Below are 21,296 nucleotides of genomic sequence, written 5' to 3'. Positions count from 1 at the left end.
ACATATTTCTACACTGTAGCCATGAGCCCTTCAAGTAATTATCCAGGCCTCACAGCCAAAACATTGCCCTTTGCGCTCAAATGGTATGGAAAAGAGTTGTGATGCAGCTTTTATGGGGAGATATTTCACATTATGGTGTCTCCTACGTTAAACGACTATTATATTATGGAGAGAAAGGTGGTCAATACAGTGCCAGCTTAGCGGTAACAAATGTAACAAATTTCACAATTACTTTTTTGTGTAAAAATGCTGACAGAGAAAAACTCAGCCCCCCGCCTGACAGCCGAGATTGACATTGATCGGGGAGATACACAAACCATTCAAACTTGCCAACCATATCCATGAAGAGTAATAGAGGCTGTCCATATGTAATGTTATGTTCAGAAAATACATGGTGAGGGTGTATGATGAGCTGTCAAGACAGCAGCATGTCAGAATACTGTACAGTCAAAGCCAGTTTTGGGGAGGGATTTACAGATGATGGGCCTCTTTTGGCAACAAAAAAAAAATCACACTTAAGTTGAGTACAGTCTGTTGAAGTTTGTTTCAGTAGGTGTATTCATACAGTTAAGAGGGATTCAACCAACAATATTACCCAGCATGGTTTTGGCAAAATGCATAACACGGCATTAACACATTGAGTTAGAACCTGTAAAATCTGTACTAAACGGCCAGTGCAGTATGGCAAAAAACACAACATCAGTTCCCCATTCTGACACAGTAGGGCCCAGACAGTCTTCTCTCAAACACTACTACCAGCCAGCTAGCCACAGTCCATAGATGAAAATAATAGATGATCAAAGCCCCTGGGAGAGAAATGATTAAAGCGACTCATTGTGGACATACAGACTGCAGCCGTAGTCAGATCAAGACCAGGAAACAAAAACACTGTGGGAAGATAAAGGCTGCCTTTAGCCTTTGGCTGTATACACAGTGTGTGGCTGAGTCTGTGGTGCCATTCAGCCTAACTGACAGATCAGTACTGTTAGTTAGGAGAAAGGACTGTAGCAGTACAGTATGTGCCTTTTTGGTATTATGCATACCACACAGTGTCAATAATGTCTTCACTTTCACACCTTAATTAGAGAGCAAGTTATTGTGATGCAGTCCTAATATGGACACTGTAATAGTGAATGTTTGATATTCCCCATATGCAGCATACTGCATAGTTGGGTATCTGGTAACACAATGGGGTTCAACATAGGGAGCAGTGCTGGATAGGATCAAAGCGTAGTTGTACTACGTATGGCCTTAAATCAATAGCCAGCCTATGAGATTCAATCGACCAATATCTTCTCACTTGTATTTACACATCACCTTATGGACTTTAGTCGACTTTCATACATAGGCAACCACACACGTGCACATTTTATTATCTGTTATTATCTGTGCATAGTAATTTGAATAGCTCTACCTACATGCACATATTACCTCAATTACCTCGACACCGGTACCCCAGCACATTGACTATGTACCGGTACCCCCTGTATATAGCCCCGCTGTTGTTTCAGTGTTTACTGCTGCTCTTTAATGATTTGTTATTCTTATCTTATCTTTAAAGGTATTTTCTTAAAACTGCATTGTTGGTTAAGGGCTTGTAAGTAAGCATTTCACTGTAAGGTCTACTACACCTGTTGTATTCGGCGCATGTAACAAATACAATTTGATTTGATGTGTGCACAAGCGTGCTTACACACACACGCTCACACACTCACACGTTTGTAAACGCGCACACTCACATGCATTCACATTCACACACCTCTCTCTAAACGCTCCATTGGGAACCTGACTGGGCCAACTCTCCCAGTGACATCCTGTAATGCACCGGCCATAAACGTCCATAAACAGATTGAGTGAAAGATCGATAAAGCCATTTTAGTTTTATTTCCAACTTCCCACATAATGTCCCTTCTGAAATTATTTTGTCAATGTGTTTCCATTACGTCTCCTTCGACCCTCCCAGTCCGCCAGTCTCCTGCTGATCAATCAGCGCCTTATGAAGCATGCAGCAGGATATATCACTAGTGTTTGGAGGCCTCATAAACATTCACTTAATGTCTTCCATAGCGACTGGTGGTGGGATAGAGGGAGGCGATGGAGAAGAGTATATGGGCAAAGGATGACAAATGTGAGACGTGTTTTTAAATAGCCTATGTAGCACAGTCTGTACAGACCGGGCCTCCCAGTGAGAGGTTATGTTGTTTATCCAGACATATCAGTAGGCATTATGGCTGCACCCACATTACATGGCCTGCGGGTCTTCCACATCAGTAGTATTTAACTGGGATAGCACTGCTGCTGAGCTGATATCTGGATCTACTGCTGTATTTACACTAGGATGTTCAAGGGCCTTCATTATGATAGCAGACCTGTATCTACACATAGGATCAATCAATGTTTAAATTACCTTTGGCTATCATGATTGCATAGATGTATATCGATTGAGATGGGATAGATGTGCACATATTTTTTTACATGTATTTAACCCCTCATTTTTGGAATGAAACATTCTAAGCCCTGTCTAAGCCGGGGGGTCTTGCTTCCATTCAGTCACAAGAGCATTAGTGAGGTCGAGCACTGATGTTAGGCGATTAGGCCTGCTTCGCAGTTGGTGTTCCAATTCATCCCAAAGGTGTTCGAAACCATTTCTTTATGGACCTTGCTTTGTGCATGGGGGAAGGACAGGGCCTTCCCCAAACTGTTGCCACAAAGTTGGAAGCATAGAATCGTCTAGAATGTCATTGTATGCTTTAACGGTAAGATTTCCCTTCACTGGAACAAAGGGGCCTTGCCCGAACCATGAAAAACAGTGCCAGACCATTATTCCCCCTCCACCAAACTTTATAGTTGACACTATGTATTCGGGCAGGTAGCGTTCTCCTGGTGTCCACCAAACCCAGATTAGTCTGTCAGACTGGCAGATGTTGAAGCGTGATTTATCACTCCAGAGAACTCGTTTCCAGTGCTCCAGAGTCCAATGGTGGCGAGCTTTACACCACTCCAGCCGACTCTTGGCATTAGGCATGGTAATCTTAGGTTTGTGTGCGGCTGCTCGGCCATGGAAACCCATTTCATGAAGCTCCCGACAAACAGTTCTTGTGCTGACGTTGCTTCCAGAGGCAGTTTAGAACTCAGTAGTGAGTGTTGCAACCGAGGACAGACAATTTTTACGTTCAAAGCACTTCAGCATTCCCGCCGTCCTGGTCTGTGAGCTTGTGTGGCCTACCATTTCATGGCTGAGCCGTTGTTGATCCTTGATGTTTCCACTTCACAATAACAGCACTTACAGTTGTCCAGGGCAGTTCTAGACGAACTGACTTGTTGGAAAGGTGGCATCCTATGACAGTGCCACGTTTAAAGTTACTGAGCTCTTCAGTAAGGCCATTCAACTGACAATGTTTGTCTATAGAGATTGCATGCCTGTGTGCTCGATTTTATACACCTGTCAGCAACGGGTGTGGCTAAAATAGTCGAATCCACTAATTTGAAGGGGTGTCCACATAGTTTTGTATATATAGTGTATGTACCTCAATTACCTCATACCCCTTCATATTGACTCAGTACTAGTACCCTGTGTATATTGCCAAGTTATTGTTACTCATTGTGTATTTGTTCCTTCTGTTATTATTTTTCTATTCATTCTTCGTGTTATTCTTTTTATATATATTTTTATTTTCTTACTATTTCTATTTTTAAAAAAATCTGCATTGTTAGGAAGGGCCCGTAAGTAAGAATTTCACTGTTGGCCTACACCTGTTGTTTATGAAACATGTGACAAATACAATTTGATTTGTATATAGCCTCGTTATTGTTATTTATTGTACTATTTTCTGTTTTTATTTGCAAATGTTCTTACTTTTTAACTCTGCATTGTTGGGAAAGGGGTTTGTAAGTAAGCATTTCATGGTAAAGTCTACACCTGTTGTATTCGTCATATGTGACAAATAAAATGTAATTTAATTTCCAATTAATGGAAACACCAGTGCAGCATCCATAAATAGGATTCCAGCAATAGTACTCAGAGAGAGCAAAATCCAGGCGGCCGAATGCAGGGAAATTGGAACCATATATCTGCCTTGGGTGCAGTGCCATTTAGCGGCAGAATTACATACGTTTGTTTCCAAGGACCCGGTGGACCTTTTATAGTGAAAGTGGCTCTCGCTTCTGGAACAAAAGTGCACTTGAGTGTTGGGGAGAAGTAGGTTCTTGGACATGATGTACAGTTGAAGAGTGCTCCAGGGATCCTCAGTAGTACACTAGATTGCAGATTATAATTCAATAAATGTAGCATCAGCCTCATTGTTGCAGTAAGTCAGACAGGGGTGGGATGGTTGCATTGGTGAAAGCGGTGGGGAGGAGAAGAGCACACCCCACATATATATTTTTAAATTGTATACTATGGTATAAATATTATAGAATTCACTTTAGTGTTTCTGAAGACTTTACTGTAGTATTAACTGTAGTGTTTTTGAGGACCAAAGTAGGCAAAAACACTACAGTCAATACTGTTGTATTTACTGTAGTATACTGTAGTATTTAAAGTTAACTATAGTGTAACTACTGTAGTAAAATAAAACCTTAGTAAATACTATAGTAATTAATGTAGTGTTTTTGCAGATTGTAGTATACTGTAGTATTTACTATAGTGTTTTTGCGGACTGTAGTATACTGTAGTGTTTTGCATACATTACTGTAGTATTTACTATAGTGTTTTTGTTTTGTTATCTTTGGCATGGAAATGGAGGCTTTTTCCTTCAGGAAACCTACTGGAGAAACAGTAAAATACCACATTTTCCAAAACCTGTAGCTATATGAGACTGGGGGTCTGAACAGATAGTTCGGAGCTTCTGCTCTTTTCTATAACCCGTTGGGAACACAATTTATGGACTATTCTTGGCATAGATTTCTCACTTATAGGTGGACAAATTGTGATATGGTGGAGGGGAATTGGCAGAGTATATGCAAATTAAATAGTGTAGTATTTACTATAGTTAGATCCAAGTGAATTGTTTTTGTGGACTTTACTGTAATATTTACTACAGTGTTTTTTTGTTGCGGATAATACTGTGGTAAATACTCCGATATTATTTGAAAAATAAACTGTAGTAAACACTACAACATTCTATGGTATTTACTACACATGATTGAGGGTTAAACAGCATGTAGTATAGTATTCTACAATTTACTATAGAATTTAATAGTAAGTACTGTAGTATTCTATAGTAAACCATTTTTCCATGTGGGACTGCATCAAGAACATGGCTCAACAGGGACTGATAACTTGTAGATATTAAACAGGGAAATAGTTTGTTAGTAAAAGCAAGCAGTAAAGTATTTTAAGGAGACTACTGCAGATGGCGTGAGAGTGATGTTTAATTTTTAATACACCAGAACATATTTATTTTGTAGCTGATCATTTTTGATGCACAATTGCAAGTAAATGTAGGCTATCTGTTTACTGTATGTATTGATTTTCTATATACTTGTACATTAAATACTATATTTGCAACGTCATGATTTCACTGTGGCTTTCAAGTAGTCTACTGTCATCTGGTCATCCGGTTTATAGCTACAAACTTCAGTGCTCACACCCATAGCAGGCGCCTAGTATAGAGGGAGATGGAGCGGGATTGGAGAACAGAGTGTCAGTGGAGCCGATAACATCATCCTCTGCTACCAGGCCATTTGTCACCCAAGGAGCTACTGTAGCATGGAGCCGTACATGGAGCTGTGGAACACATCACTGTGCCTTGTGGTTAATCAAGCTCCGGGAAGCCACAGTCTGGAAGAGTGATATCACACCGATGAGTGTGTGTTTGTACAGTATATGTGTGTGTGTGTGTGTGTGTGTGTGTGTGTGTGTGTGTGTTGTGTCTGTGTGTGTGTGTGTGTCCTTGACCAGACCTTGGGAGGAACCATTAGAACAACAGGCCCATTGCAAGAGTAAAGTGAACAAGGAAAAAAGGACAGTCATTGTAAATCGAAAACCGATCTCATACTGTTGCAAAAGTCACCTACAGATTCTCAGGCTTACATTTAAGTCCATTACCAATGCCATCCATGTTCCAAGATACCATTAGTTATCATGGATCAGTGGTGGATGCAGTTAGACGCTATTTTCATTGGAAGCGAGGTATACATCAACACCTAGACCACCCTCCCTCTCACATATCCTTGACAGGAATTATATATCCTCAAAATGAGAAGAAAAACATTATACGTCTGTAATGCCAGTGACATACAGTACTGTGCCTTCAGAAAATATTCACACCCTTTTATGTTTTCTACAAATTTGTTGAGTTACAAATTGGGATTAAAATGGATTTAATTGTAATTTTTGGTTAACGATCTACACAAAACACTCTGTAATGACAAAGTGGAAGAACAATTCTAAAATAATAATAATTAATTAACAGGAAATTCATTCATATATTTTGATTAGACAAGTATTCAACCCCTTTAGTCAATACATATTAGAATCACCTTTGGCAGTGATTACAGCTGTGAGTCTTTTGGGTCTCTAAGAGCTTTGCATACCTGGATTGTACAATATCTTCCCATTATTCTTTTAAAAATTCTTAAAGCTCTGTCAAGTTGGTTGTTGATCATTGCTGGACAGCCATTTTCAAGTCTTGGCATAGACTTTCAAGCAGATTTAAGACCAAACTGTAATTAGTCCACTCTAATTAGTAGTCCACTGTAATTAGTCCACTGGTAAGTAACTCCAGTGTATATTTGGCCTTAGATTTTAGGTTATTGTCCTGCTGAAAGGTGGATTTGTCTCCCAGTGTCTGTTGGAAAGCAGACTGAACCAGGTCTTCCTCTAGGACTTTGCCTGTGCTTAGCCCTATTCCATTTATTTTTATCCTAAAAAACTCCATAGTCCTTGCCGATGACAAGCATACCCATAACATGATGCAACCACCACCATGCTTAAAAATATGAAGAGTGATACTCGGTGATGTGTTTGTTGTGTTGGATTTGCCCCAAAAATAATGCTTTGTATTCAGGACAAAAAGTTAATTTCTTTGACACATTTTTTTTGCAGTATTACTTTAGTGCCTTATTGCAAAAAGGATGCATGGTTTGGAATATTTGCTATTCTGTACAGGCTTCCTTCTTTTCATTCTGTCATTTAGGTTAGTATTGTGGAGTAACTACAATGTTGCTGATCCATCCTCAGCTATCTCCTATCACAGCCATTTAACTATGTAACTGGTTTAAAATCACCAAATCATGGTGACATTCTTGAGCGGTAATGGTTGAGTGTATTGATAGACCATCCAAAGTGTAATGAATAACTTCACCATGCTCAAAGGGATATTCATTGTCTGTTTTTTACTCAGCTACCGTTAGGTACCCTTCTTTGCAAGGCATTGGAAAACCTCCCTGATCTTTATCGTTGAATCTATGCTTGAAATTGACTGCTCGACTGAGGGACCTTATAGATAATTGTATGTGTGGGTTACAGAGATGGGGTAGTCATTCAAAAATTATGTTGAACACCATTATTGCACACAGAGTGAGTCCATGCAACTTATTATCTGACTTGTTGGGCAAATCTTTACTCCTAAAGTTATTTAGGCTTGTGATAACAAAGGGGTTGAATAGTTTTTATTGATTTAAGACATTTCAGCTTTTCATATTATAATATGATATAATCTGTTATAATCTCCACCCGGCACAGCCAGAAGAGGACTGGCCACCCCTCATAGCCTGGTTCCTCTCTAGGTTTCTTCCTAGGTTTTGGCCTTTCTAGGGAGTTTTTCCTAGCCACCGTGCTTCTACACCTGCATTGCTTGCTGTTTGGGGTTTTAGGCTGGGTTTCTGTACAGCACTTTGAGATATCAGCTGATGTACGAAGGGCTATATAAATACATTTGATTTGATTCTGATTTGAATATATATATATATATATATATATATATATTTTACATTATTCCACCTTGTCATTATGGTGTATTGTGTGTTGATCAGTGACACACAATCTAAGTGTAATCCATTTTAAATTCAGGCTGTAACAAAACAAAATGTGGAAAAAGTAAAGGGGTGTGAATACTTTCTGAAGCTCTGTATAAACAAGACTTGATAGGCAAACAATGCCTCCATGATTTTGCAAATGTCCTGCTGGGCTCTCAAACACATCTTGTTTGTCAGAGACACTCATTGCTGTAAACCCTGAGATTGTACTGACTTCACGGTTACAATCTAATCTAGCTTTGTGACCTGTGGTGGGCTCGCTTTATGTGGACCGTGAAACCAAGCCCTAGGAAGAGGCCCGGGTAAAGCAGAGTGCAGAGAAGCAGAGGATATAACTCACTGGCTTTTATGGATTCTTTATCATCTACTTAGCATGGTCACCTGACAGAAATCCAATGGTCACTTTGCAAAGCACATTCCCCAATCATACCTGATCAAATGGTGAAATGTAGTCTCCCTCTCACACCTTAAATAAATGTCATGTATGACACTCGTCACACAGTAAAACCCTGCTGCTCTTTATGATCTTCTTACTGAAAGCTGGAGCCACAAAGAGAGAGAGAGAGAGGAAGGGAGGAGGATAAACTGAGGAAGAGAATGAAGTGAAATGGATGAATGTCATCATATTCAGGAATGACTTGGCTATAATGTTGATGGTAATGCAGAAGGTGAGGCATAAATAAAGTTTGGTTATCATTACTGTCATATTTCCATTACTCCATTACTATTTCTAGGAAAGGATATACAGTACTTCACAGTTCCAGGTCTCTCTCGCTCTCTCTCTCTCTCTCTCTCTCTCATACACTCTCTCACCATCTATCTATTCTCTCTCTTTATCTTTCTCTCTCACACTACTTCTCTCTCCCTCTTTTTTTTCTTACAGCAGACACAAGGTACACTGAACCCTGGGAAGCACAAGGCATGAGGCTATAGACCACTGCAGCCCATGCGGACTACTGGACACCGATACAGAGCAGTTGATTCTAAAAACAACCTAGAGCACCAGGACTGTAAGACAGTGACCCCAAATTAACCAGGTCAAAGGGGACCTGCTTTAGGGTTGTGACCCCATCATCAACAGTCTGGACCAGCACTGCCAGGTAGCCACCCACCATGAGTGGATGTGAACCTAGCCCTATACAGTAATTAGATACTGGCTGAGAGTGGAGGAAACTGAGGTTAGGTCAAGTGGCTCTCCAGCAGTCATACACTGTAATACACATCACAGCTGAAAGTCTGAAGACCATCATGATAGATACAGTAGAGAGGAAGAAAATAAAGGCATGGTTGTTTGTCCACAGGGTGATATCTGTATCTGTATCATGCTCTCCTCATAAACCTGATATGAATTAAACATTTCCCATTTTCTCTGACGGGTGTCATATTACGGACTAGGGATTGTAAAAATGTTATGGAGTTGGCATTCTCTGCCCCATCTGTTAGATCAAGCATCTGGACTGGCGTAGTGATTACTCTCTGGGTGATGTGGTTAATGTGTGAAGAGACAGACACATCACTAATGGATGGGACTACTTTCTGCACGTTGCTTTTCTCAATCCACATTGACATCCCCCTGGGTAGTGTAACGGATGTGAAACGGCTAGCTTAGTTAGCGGTGCGCGCTAAATAGCGTTTCAATCGGTTACGTCACTTGCTCTGAGACCTTGAAGTAGTAGTTCCCCTTGCTCTGCAAGGGCCGTGGCTTTTGTGGAGCGATGGGTAACGATGCTTCGAGGGTGACTGTTGACGTGTGCAGAGCATCCCTGGTTCGCGCCCAGGTCGGGGCGAGGGGACTGACGTAAAGTCTATACTGTAACATTGATGCTGTTGACCCGGATCACTGGTTGCTGCGAAAAAAGGAGGAAGGTCAAAAGGGGGGTGAGTGTAACGGATGTGAAACGGCTAGCTTAGTTAGCGGTGCGCGCTCAATAGCGTTTCAATCGGTTACGTCACTTGCTCTGAGACCTTGAAGTAGTAGTTCCCCTTGCTCTGCAAGGGCCGTGGCTTTTGTGGAGCGATGGGTAACGATGCTTCGAGGGTGACTGTTGACGTGTGCAGAGCATCCCTGGTTCACGCCCAGGTCGGGGCGAGGGGACGGACGTAAAGTCTATACTGTTACAGTAGCATCTAAAATGGAGTTTGCCACATCATCTGTGCAATTGTAATAACGTGGTGATTTTTATGTCTGCATGCAGTATGACATGATTTAGTGATAGTTTTGCATACCCTAGCGTACCTGTAGACTTCCAGCCATTGTGCTAACGCAAGTTAGCATTGGCTCGCGCAACTGCCTCTAACTTCTTTCCTACTGTACGCAGAGAGATAAAAAGGGCATCTGCTAGAATCTCGCAGTATCCCTTTCTTACCATATCTGTTTCCGAGCTCCTCCCTCATCAGTGTACTCAAGTGGTTATTAAGTGTGCTATTCAATTTAAATTAGCCTCCACTGCAGTGAGTCAATGGGCTCTAATTGAGGCTAATCAATGAGCCTTTAATTATAATTATAACAAAAAAACAGCAGCAGGTAATGTCAGTATTCTGTGGACTCCTGCTAATTATGGTATGGGAGAGACAGGGGGATAGAGAGGGATGGGGGAAATATGGGAATACTCTATTGAGCATGCTCCATTAAAAATCTGGAATTCCCTGTTCAAAGCAGAATTGAATTACCACAAAGGAGTGCTCCATTGTGTCCTTGCATTCCAGGCTAATTCATTATTTTCTCCCATTGTTTTTCCTGTGTAATTGATTACGTGTGGTTTCCTAGGGAAGACGATGGAGGATCGCTGTAGACTGCTCGTGGCACTTCAGTACTGTACTGGGCAGGCTCACGAGAATGTACAGTTGAAGTTGGAAGTTTACATACACCTTAGCCAAACACATTTGAACTCAGTTTTTCACAATTCTCGACATTTAATCCTAGTAAACATTCCCTGTCTTACGTCAGTTAGGATCAGCTTTTATTTCGTTCATCACATTCCCAGTGGGTCAGAAGATTACATACACTCAATTAGTATTTGGTAGCAATGCCTTTAAATTGTTTAACTTGGGTCAAACGTTTCGGCTAGCCTTCCACTTGCTTCCCACAAAATGTTCGGTGAATTTCGGCCCATTCCTCCTGACAGAGCGGGTGTAACTGAGTCAGGTTTGTAGGCCTCCTTGCTCGCACATGCTTTTTCAGTTCTGTCCACACATTTTCTATAGGGTTGAGGTCAGGGATTTGTGATGGCCACTCCAATACCTTGACTTCATTGTCCTTAAGCCATTTTGCCACAACTTTGGAAGTGTGCTTGGGGTCATTGTCCATTTGGAAGACCAATTTGCGACCAAGCTTTAACTTCCTCACTGATGTCTTGAGATGTTGTTTCAATATATCCACATAATCTTCCTGCCTGATGTGCATCAGTCCCTCCTGCAGCAAAGCACCCCCAAAACATGATGCTGCCACCCCCGTGCTTCATGGTTGGGATGGTGTTCTTCAGCTTGCAAGCCTCCCTTTTTCCTCCTAACATAACGATGAGTCTTCCAAATGGACAATGACCCCAAGCATGGTCAATTGGTCAAACAGTTTTATTTTTGTTTCATCAGACCAGAGGACATTTCTCCAGAAAGTACGATCTTTGTCCCCATGTGCAGTTGCAAACCGTTGTCTGGCTTTTCTATGGCGGTTTTGGAGCAGTGGCTTTTTCCTTTCTGAGCAGCCTTTCAGGTTATGTCGATATAGGACTCGTTTTACTGTGGATATAGAAACGTTTGTACCTGTTTCCTCCAGCATCTTCACAAGGTCCTTTGCTGTTGTTCTGGAATTGATTTGCACTTTTCGCACCAAAGTACATTCATCCATAGGAAACAGAATGCATCTCCTTCCTGAGCGCTATGACTGCTGCGTGGTCCCATGGTGTTTATACTTGAGTACTATTGTTTGTACAGATGACAGTGGTACCTTCAGGCATTTGGAAATTGCTCCGAAGGATGAACCAGACATGTGGAGGTCTACAATTTGTTTCTTGAGGTCTTGGCTGATTTCTTTTGCTTTTCCTGTGATGTCAAGCAAAGACACAATGAGTTTGAAGGTAGGCCTTGAAATACATCCACAGGTACACCTCCAATTGACTCAAATGATGTCAATTAGCCTATCAGAAGCTTCTAAAGCCATGACAATTCCATTTTCTGGAATTTTCTAAGCTGTTTAATGGCACAGTCAACTTAGTGTATGTAAACTTCTGACCCACTGGAATTGTGATACAGTGAATTATAAGTGAAATCATTTGTCTGTAAACATTTGTTGGACTTGTGTCATGCAGAAAACTATAGTTTGTCAACAAGAAATTTGTGGAGTGGTTGAAAAACCAGTTTTAATGACTCCAACCTAATTGTATGTAAACTTCCGACTTCAACTGTATATGCAACGTACACTGCCATTATGCCACAGCTCACTCTGTCTTAATTAAAGGTCTCCAGAGTGCACAGTGTGTGGTCTCGTGTACAGTCTACAACCATTATGGTTCTTCGGGCTTCTGGCTTATTCAGTGACATACAGTATTACCATAATATTACTCACACAGCTGAAAACAATTGCTCTAACTGATAAATCATAACCCTATTCTGCTCCACAATGGTGTATTAATAACCAAAAATATATATAAATAATATCCACCTTGTGAGGAACTTGCAAACGTTATGTAAAAGCAACAGTAAACAGTTCAACTTTGAATTGCATTACAACAATGTTGATATCATAATACAGCCGTGCAGTCTCTCAGGGGTCTCTCATTGGACAATAATCCTTGCATTCTGATGGGGGCATCACAAGGATCACAATCAAACTCACTTCCTCCAGTGCTCTTGTCAGAAATATTTCACTTTTGTTTTCCTCAAGTGTCAAGCTTTATATTTTCATTTCATTGCGTTCAGATGGATACAGTTACACTACGCCTACTGTGGATTTATATAGCAATGCTCAATTTGGAGACCGTCTTGAAAGAGTTGCAGATCACTGTAATCAAGTGTTACCCTGCAGCACTGATTGAGCCTTGTGTTACAAAGCGAGACACATACGAATGAAACAATTCAACTCAATTTTTGCCTCTGAAAGCCAATTTACAGCCACATTTAAGTCACAGATTGCTTTTGCCATCAATCAAAGGCTGTATTCTTATCCCGAAGTTGCTTGTTATGTTCTCTGGATGCAGCACCTGTCGCTCTTGTGTAATAAAAAATACAATAATTTCAGGGAGTTGATTAGCTTTTTAGAGATCTTGATTTACTTCATATCACAGCTAGCACCAAATTGCAAAGTTAGCATGATTCCAAACACCTCCCATATTCCCCATTGGATCCTGGGGCTTCCTGGATCAGTTTTTACAGTAGATAGTGCAGTAAATGCCTAATGAATGCAGCGAAAGCTCTATCATAGATTTACAATGACCTCAGTTGGGCCAATTAAAGTTATATGCTCAGCATAATTATGCATTTTATTGGTTTGGACAAAAGCATTCCTTTGGTAATGGCATGTGACAGTTTTATAGGAATCTGGCCTCACTTCATCCTGTCTGATGGACAGAATGACAGAGGGAAAGGGGTCAGCAGCAGCTTTCCCAGGCCTGAGATCATTGGCTCTATTTATTGATTCACACAGCTGTTGTTTGGCATGGTTTGGAGCACACACAGACAGGCATAAATGCACACACACATACACACGCATGCATAAACACATATACTGTATGCCTGCATGCCCAACCACACATATGCACAGAAACTATTAGTACAACAGAGGCCTATTTAGAACTAAGAAGGCTTTTTGACTGACGACTGTGGTTGCCAAGGCATTTGATGAACCCTGTGGCCCTTGGCAGCCCCATCAAAAAGGGTCAGCGATAAATGGAGTAATTGAAGAAACATCACTACATTTCTTATCTTTCCCTACCCTCTCTCTCTATTCCTCCCTCCCTCTCTCTCTGTACCCCACCCTCTCTCTCTCTGTACCCCTCCCTCTCTCTCTCTGTACCACTCCCTCCCTCTCTCTCTGCATCCCTGTGCTTAGTGGAAGGGAAGAGAAAGGGGAAACCTAGTCAGTTGCACAACTGAATGCATTCAACCGAAATATAGTTGAGTTGAATAGGGTAATGAACTCTGGCTGAGGAGCTCTGGGGGGGAAATAAATATAGATGAGGGTTGTGAGTAATTGCTGCCTTGGGAGGGATGTTCAGAGATGATCAAATGCACGGAAAACAACCTGAAAATGTTCACCCTTTTTCTATGAATGTGAATGAATGATTGAAATGATTGGATTTGTGTTTTCTACATATTTTTTGATTACCTTACTCAGATAGTGTAACAATATTATACAACACAGAATCTGCTCTTGTTCCAAAAAAATTGGATGATTTCTCCAAATCGAAATAATACAGAATCAACTCATCGTGCCTTATAGAAAACTTAGACGCAGAGTCTTTTATGTCTAATAGTCTCATTTATGTTAGACAGTTCTTTAAATGTGAGTTGTCAATTATTATTTTGTCTGTGATGATTGTTCATTCAATTGTTGACTAGCCGTCAAAGGGCAGCTATGTCTTCCAAAATTTCAATTAACTGTAAAATGATTACATCCAAAAAATCACCACATTTAAAGATGGTGAGCAGTCAAGTTTAAAAGTCCAGTTCAATAAATTGCTAGTAGACTTTTGATTATAATGCAGTGTCTGATCCAGTAACCTACCTGTCACCCGTAGCCTCTCTGCTCCCACCACCACCTCCTGATCATCAGCAGAGAACAGCAGCTTCCCTGTGCTAGATTTCACTTCCAACATCTTCCCTCGAGCACGCACTCCACTGGATCCTGGACAGAGCAAAAGGTGTCAGGAAAAGTCAGTGAAGTTCTAGTTTAACAGGTAGCTGCTATATGAAAAACCAAGAAAGACAGCTTGATTTATGCAAGGAGACAAACTGAACTGAACTATAACGACAGTCAAATACTTCAAGAGTAAGACAATGTAAAGCAGATCAAAATATAGAATAAACGCAGCCCGACACCAAAACAAACAGCAGAGAAAAAACAACTCCTTTACTTTGGATGATCCTGAAATGGTTTCATGTCGGGGGGAGAAACAAGCGATCTGAGCAGAGGGCGACTGACACGTCATGAAAACAATTGATTCTGCTTCGCTGTGTCTGGAGTGTAGTCTCTAGCATACCGTATTCCTATTGCTCACTGATCCACTCAACATCTTTGCACGATAATCAACAGCCAGTAGACAAATGTCACTGCAGTTTACCATGGGAGTAGTGTTTGTCTGTAGCTGTTCATGGATCGAAATGTTTGTTTGGAACAAAAGAGAACTCTCATCCATGTCAATGGATTTTCATTGCTTTGTACGGTGTCCATATTAGGACAAACTTTCCATGGATGTGTGACTGTCTCCGATCGTGTTGCATGATATTACCTGCAATAAGTTGTGTGACCAGCTGATTCTTCCCATTGAGGATATTGATGGACACATTTTTGGAGGATTGCAGTAACAGTGGGCTGCCCTGCGGAGACAAAGCAAGTAAACAAACAATGCAGTTCACAAAAACACAAACCCAAATATAGTGACCCTAGTTCTCAGTGTGAGTGTGTAACTAGGACTGTACGTTTTACAGATCATTTCCATTAGCCCACAAGTCAAGAGCCAATCTGAAATGCAAATCACGTCTGAACTCTGGATCTGTCTTACTTGCCAGAGTAATCTTGAATGCTTCAGTCAAGTTCTTAATTAAAGATAGTAGGCAGCCATTGTGTTGCGCTTAAAGCCGGCAAGATAATGCATCTCATGTATATTAGAGATAATATTATGGCCCTTCATGCTTATCAAGGTTCCTTTCAGCTAAGCAGCACAGGAAATAAACAAAATATTGATATTCCTGAATAGACATACGTCACTTTAACAATGTGGTTGAGCACATGAGATTCGAATTAAGAGGTTATGTCATATTGTTCTTTTAGTATATTAGGCCCCACTGGCACAAGCAGGAATGGTTCTTGTTCTGCTGCGATTCATGGAATTGAATTTCTAGCCTCCCAGACTCTTTCTCCTGCTACAGTGTGTATCCTTAGGACCTGCTTTCATGTACACTGATTGTGCCGCTTCTCGTCCCTATTAGTGGTTTGTTCCACAAAATGAGTGCCTTTTGCATCCCGTTGATATTTTAAGTAGAAATTGTGCACACATATTGTATTTTAAAAGCCTGTTTTATTAAATGAAGTGCCCTTTAATATACCATAAAACTTAAATTAAACGCCTGTCCCTTTTAATAGCCCGGCATCGAAACACATTTCAGCAAATAAACACTGGGTCTAAATGAATTATTTACGAGTGAACTTCAGTGAGTACTGCAAAGATTGAAAGAGAGGATAAAGGAGAGCAACATCCTTGCCATGGATGAGACAGCAGTGTTGCACATGACAGAATGGGATTTATGGCTGGTTTAAGATGAAATCGTCAACCCTTTTACTTTACTTGGCACTAAAACCTTTCAGAGTCATAGTTTTGATGGTTTCACCCTTAATATCACTGCCGTCCACTCACCAATTGTATTCCTGAAAACTGCCATTTACACATGACAGCATAAGCTACAAATAGATACAATTGGTTTAGGGCTTTATGGGCGGGAACTTTCTTTTTTACTTCACCCAAAAGTCAGTATGTGAAGTGCTGTTTTGACAGTTTCAAAATGCAAATAAGTTAGATCAGTTTAGGTAATACATTTGTTCAATTGTTTATGACAATGTTTAATAAATATTGTCACATGAAAGACAAAATTATTTTGTTAAAAAGTCTATTTTACAGTCCTGACTAAATTGCAGCTTGGCGTTCGCTACTGGTAGCTGTGATGTAGCAGCTAATGTTAGTTTGTTCTAACTAGCTGTCCTCTTCCTCTGTTTCTGAATGAATTTATGTATATTTATTTTTCTAGCTAGCAAAATAGGTGAGCTAGATATTGTTTGTGTACTGCCATGATTCGATAACATAACTAAGTTTGTCACTACTATTGGCTAGTAAAATCTAGCCAGTTGGACAGTGATAGCCGCAAACTAAAACCGGGGATAGAGACAGGGAAGATAATTAACTTTCTGTTTCATCTGCTGCTGGCTTGCTAGCTAATGTTGACTCAAATGTGTTTTTCCACATGTAATTGATAAAACTGTATTTTCATTCTATAATGAATGTAATTGTGTCAATGTGACAAAATCCTCTCTGAACATAGCTAGCTACCATGTAAAATATGGTTACTAGACAACAGTAGAAGCTATCTATGCTCCAACTTCAGTCTATCAGGTTTTCTGACATGGTTTTCCTGTCTGGCAGAGATATATTTCTATGATTGTACTGTTAGCTCCTGGTAGTTAGCTAGCTATATTACCGAAATTACACAATCCTAAATTAACTAGATAGGATGGAATACTTTGAGTTTGGTCCACTATGACTGTCCCTGATCAGGTGATGGCTTATCCATGTGTGATGGATGAACTTATCCAGACACAAGCAAAGAAAGTGTTTCCTGTAAGACAGATAATTCTGGTTAGCCTACAGCCCTTTAGTGCCTCAAAAAGTTTTTATAGTATGTGTTATGGATTTATGAAACAATAAATCACTATTTTTCCCACACAGAAAATTAACATTTGGCTAGCCAGGTCCCAGATCTGTTTATGATGTCTTGCCAACTCCTATTGTATGATTGTTGTCATGCCATATTACCATAGAAGTTGGCTATACATAGGAGTTAGCTATATGACACAGTCTGATAAAATATCAAGCTAACAATTTGCTAATCGTCAGAACAGAAAGAGTGAAACTTTAATGTACCGAAGGCCAACTCTAGTAATCATAGGGTTTGTTTCAAGAAAGATACCAATGAGAATAGGAAGTGGTTTGTTTGTGTAGCACCTAAATGAGAGGGAAAACGTTCATGGATCTTTGGGGACTGAAATTGTTTTAGGTTGTGGCACTCCAGTTAGTATTAATCATTGTGGACATAGGCACCAAAAGATAACTATCAAAGATGTCTACACTGACACCCTGTCTAGGAAATAGGGTTCCATTTGGAATGCAGCCCTAACATTGAAAGATGATAAACTATTGTTCCTCCTGTGCAGGGTGAACCTGGAGTTGTCCTACACTGAGTTGACAGAGGAGCTGGGTTGTGTGAGAGCTCTGGCTATCGAACAGATCCCGAAGAAGGCATCCCATGAGCTAATGGGTCAGTATGTCCCAAACACATTATGCAAATATTAAAGATTACACTCCATATTGAATAAAATAGAGTACCCTTGTGAAACCAGATTGACTACTGTGCTCACACTGGCTTCACTTCACTTGCAGAGAAACAGAATGTGAGCTTGTTTAGGTAGGTTATATAAATACAGTAAGCTTGATGCCATGCGAACTGATGCTTCAACCCCCTTCCAGGTCTAAGAAACTCCCCAGCTTCCCAGCATCGCTCCCTGGCCTCTAAACACCCCTACCCAGACCACCTCCACCCTCACCTCTCCCTTCTTTCTGGCCCTGCCTCCTATTCCTGCCGGCCAACCAGCCACCGCTTCCAATTCCTCCACAGCTACTCTGACATAGTCGACTCCTCTGCCCATCAAAGGACACAGCCATGGCTCCTCCATGACCCTCTCCTGCAATGCCCTCACCCTTGCATGTTTTTCTTTCCTTATACCAAACATCCTGGATGCCAGCATGTTTAATTCATGACTCTTATGGCCTTGCAGATGTAAACGACTTGTGAAGACTGTAAAATAATGTTGGGCTTTTAAATTGTTCCCCTTCTGACTGTTCACGTGATAGGCTATATGCCTAGTGTAATGGATGTACAGAATAAATTGAAGTTGTAAAAGCCAATTATTGCTATTATAATGCTTATTCTAATCATATTATGTATATCAGATACATTCTGATGGCAATATCCCTGAGATTAACGTTGTTTATAATGTTATTAAGTGTTATGTGAGACCTGAACGTGGTGTAAATTATAAAAATTTTCTTTCATGCTACACTTCTCAAAAGGCACCCAATTGGTGGAACAACCCTAATACAGTATACTATGTGGGAGAGGGAGAAGAATTGGAGAAGAGAGAGAGCGAGAGAGGAACAAGAGAGAGATGGAGGGAAAAAGCAGTAGAGAGGATCCTTGCTTAGGGTTTTCTATCTCTTTATCTCCTTTGGATCAGACAATTGTCTTCTCCCATTTCTCACCTCTATCGATAATTACTATTCCGCTCACCTCCGCCGTTTCTCTCTCTCTCTCTCTCTCTCTCTCTGCTAGACAGATGAGATAAAGCATGTGGCTCTGCACATTATCAAACTATCCATCCATTGCATGGTCTGTGGTATTATTACTGCCAGGCAGAGGGTGAGGGAATGTCTATCGCTCCATCTCCTATGACATCACCTCTCTCTGATACTACTCTCCCTCTTTTGTAAACATTTGGCAAATATGACCATAACTCTATCCTCCTGATCTCTGCTTACAAGCTAAAACTTAAACAAGAAGTTCCAGTGAAGCGGTCAGTACATAAGTGGTCTGATGAAGAGGATGCTAAGCTACAAGACTATTTCGCTAACACAGATTGAAATATGTTCCGGGATTCATCCGATGTCATTGAGGAGTTTACCACATCAGTCACCGGCTTTAAGTGCATTGACGCTGTAGTTCCCACAGTGACAGTACGTACATATCCCAACCAGAAGCCATGGATTAATCCGGACATTTATAATAAATCCTTCTATGCCTTCTGACAAACCATCAAACAGGCAAAGCGTCAATACAGGACTAAGATCGAATTCTACTACAACGGCTCTGACACTTGTTGGATTTGACAGGGCTTGCAAACCATCATGGGAAAACCAGCCGAGAGATTCCCAGCAAAGTGAGCCTACCAGACTAAATGCCTTCTATGGTCGCTTCGAGCCAAGCAACAATGAACAATGCGTGAGAGCACCAGCTGTTCTGGATGACTGTGTGATTACGCTGAGTAAGACCTTTAAACAGGTTAACATTCACAAGTCCTCAGGGCCAGATGGATTAACAGGATGCATTTTGACCAGCTGGCAAGTGTTTTCACTGACATTTTCAATCTCTCCCTGACCAAGTCTGTAATACCTACATGTTTCAAGCAGACCAACATCATCTCTGTGCCCATGAATGCCAAGGTAACCTGTCTTAATGACTACCGCCCCGTAGTGCTCACATCCGTAGCCATGCAATGTTTTGAAAGGCTGGTCATGGCTCACATCAACACCATCATCCCAGAATCCCTTGACCAACTCCAATTCGCATTTCCCGCCCAAACACATCCACACATCTCTATTGCACTCCACACTGCCCGTTCCCACCTGGACAAAAGGAACAACTATGTGAGAATGCTGTTCATAGACTACAGCTCAGCGTTCAACACCATAGTGCCCTCCAAAGTCATCACTAAGCTAAGGTCCCTGGGACTGACCACCTCCCTCTGCAACTGGATCCTGTACTTCCTGATGGGCTGCCCCCAGGTAGTGAGGGTAGGTGACAACACATCCGCCATACTGACCATCAACACGGGACCCCTGTAGCCGTACATGCTTAGTCCCCTCCTGTACTCCCTGTTCATCCACGACTGCGTGATGTTAGGACTAAAACTTCTACCTCAACGTGGGCAAGACAAAAGAGGTTATCGTGGACTGCAGGAAATGGAGGGCCGAACACACCCACATTCACATCAATGGGGCTGTAGTGGAGCGCGTCCAGAGCTTTAAGTTCCTCAGTGTCCACATTGCTAAGGACCTATCATTGTCCAAACCCACCAACATAGTCGTTAAGAGGGCACAACAATGCCTCATCCCCCTCAGGAGGCTGAAAAGATTTGACATGGGCCCTCAGATCCTCCAAAAATTCTACAGCTGTACCATTGAGAGCATTTTGACTGGCTGCATCATCGCTTGGTATGGCAACTGATCGGCATTCGACCGCAAGGCGCTACAGAGTGTAGTACGTACGGCCCAGTACATCACTGGGGCCGAACTCCCTGCCATCCAGGACCTCTAAGGAAGGCGGTATTAGAGGAAGGCCCTAAAAATTGTCAAAACTCCAGCCACCCAAGTCATAGACTGTTCTCTGTAATACTGCATGCCAAATGGTACCAGAGCGCTAAGTCTGGCACCAAAAGGCTCCTGAATAGCCACCCACAAGCCATAAAACTGCTAAATAGTTAACCAAATAGCTACCCGGACAATCTGCATTGACTCTATGGACACACTGGACTCAACCCACACATACTTACACTGACACTC

At 41.3% G+C, this 21,296-nt stretch overlaps 1 protein-coding gene across 3 annotated transcripts in view; it reads right to left on the bottom strand.

Moving 5' to 3' along the window:
* The window catches only part of LOC112257895 (delta-sarcoglycan), a 336,928-nt gene that overhangs the window by 32,156 nt on the left and 283,476 nt on the right, over positions 1–21,296 (bottom strand). For all 3 annotated transcript variants that reach the window (XM_024431816.2, XM_024431817.2, XM_024431815.2), the window contains exons 4-5: positions 15,423–15,510; positions 14,699–14,818 (exon numbers count right to left, since the gene is read on the bottom strand). In XM_024431816.2, the coding sequence (XP_024287584.1) occupies positions 14,699–14,818; positions 15,423–15,510 (208 nt within the window). The remainder of the gene's footprint in view (positions 1–14,698; positions 14,819–15,422; positions 15,511–21,296) is intronic.

Source organism: Oncorhynchus tshawytscha, linkage group LG09 (assembly GCF_018296145.1).
Source record: "Oncorhynchus tshawytscha isolate Ot180627B linkage group LG09, Otsh_v2.0, whole genome shotgun sequence".
In the NCBI taxonomy this organism is placed as follows: Eukaryota; Metazoa; Chordata; class Actinopteri; order Salmoniformes; family Salmonidae; genus Oncorhynchus; species Oncorhynchus tshawytscha.
Note: the sequence above shows the minus strand (reverse complement) of the source record. Positions and strands in the feature narration are given on the sequence as shown.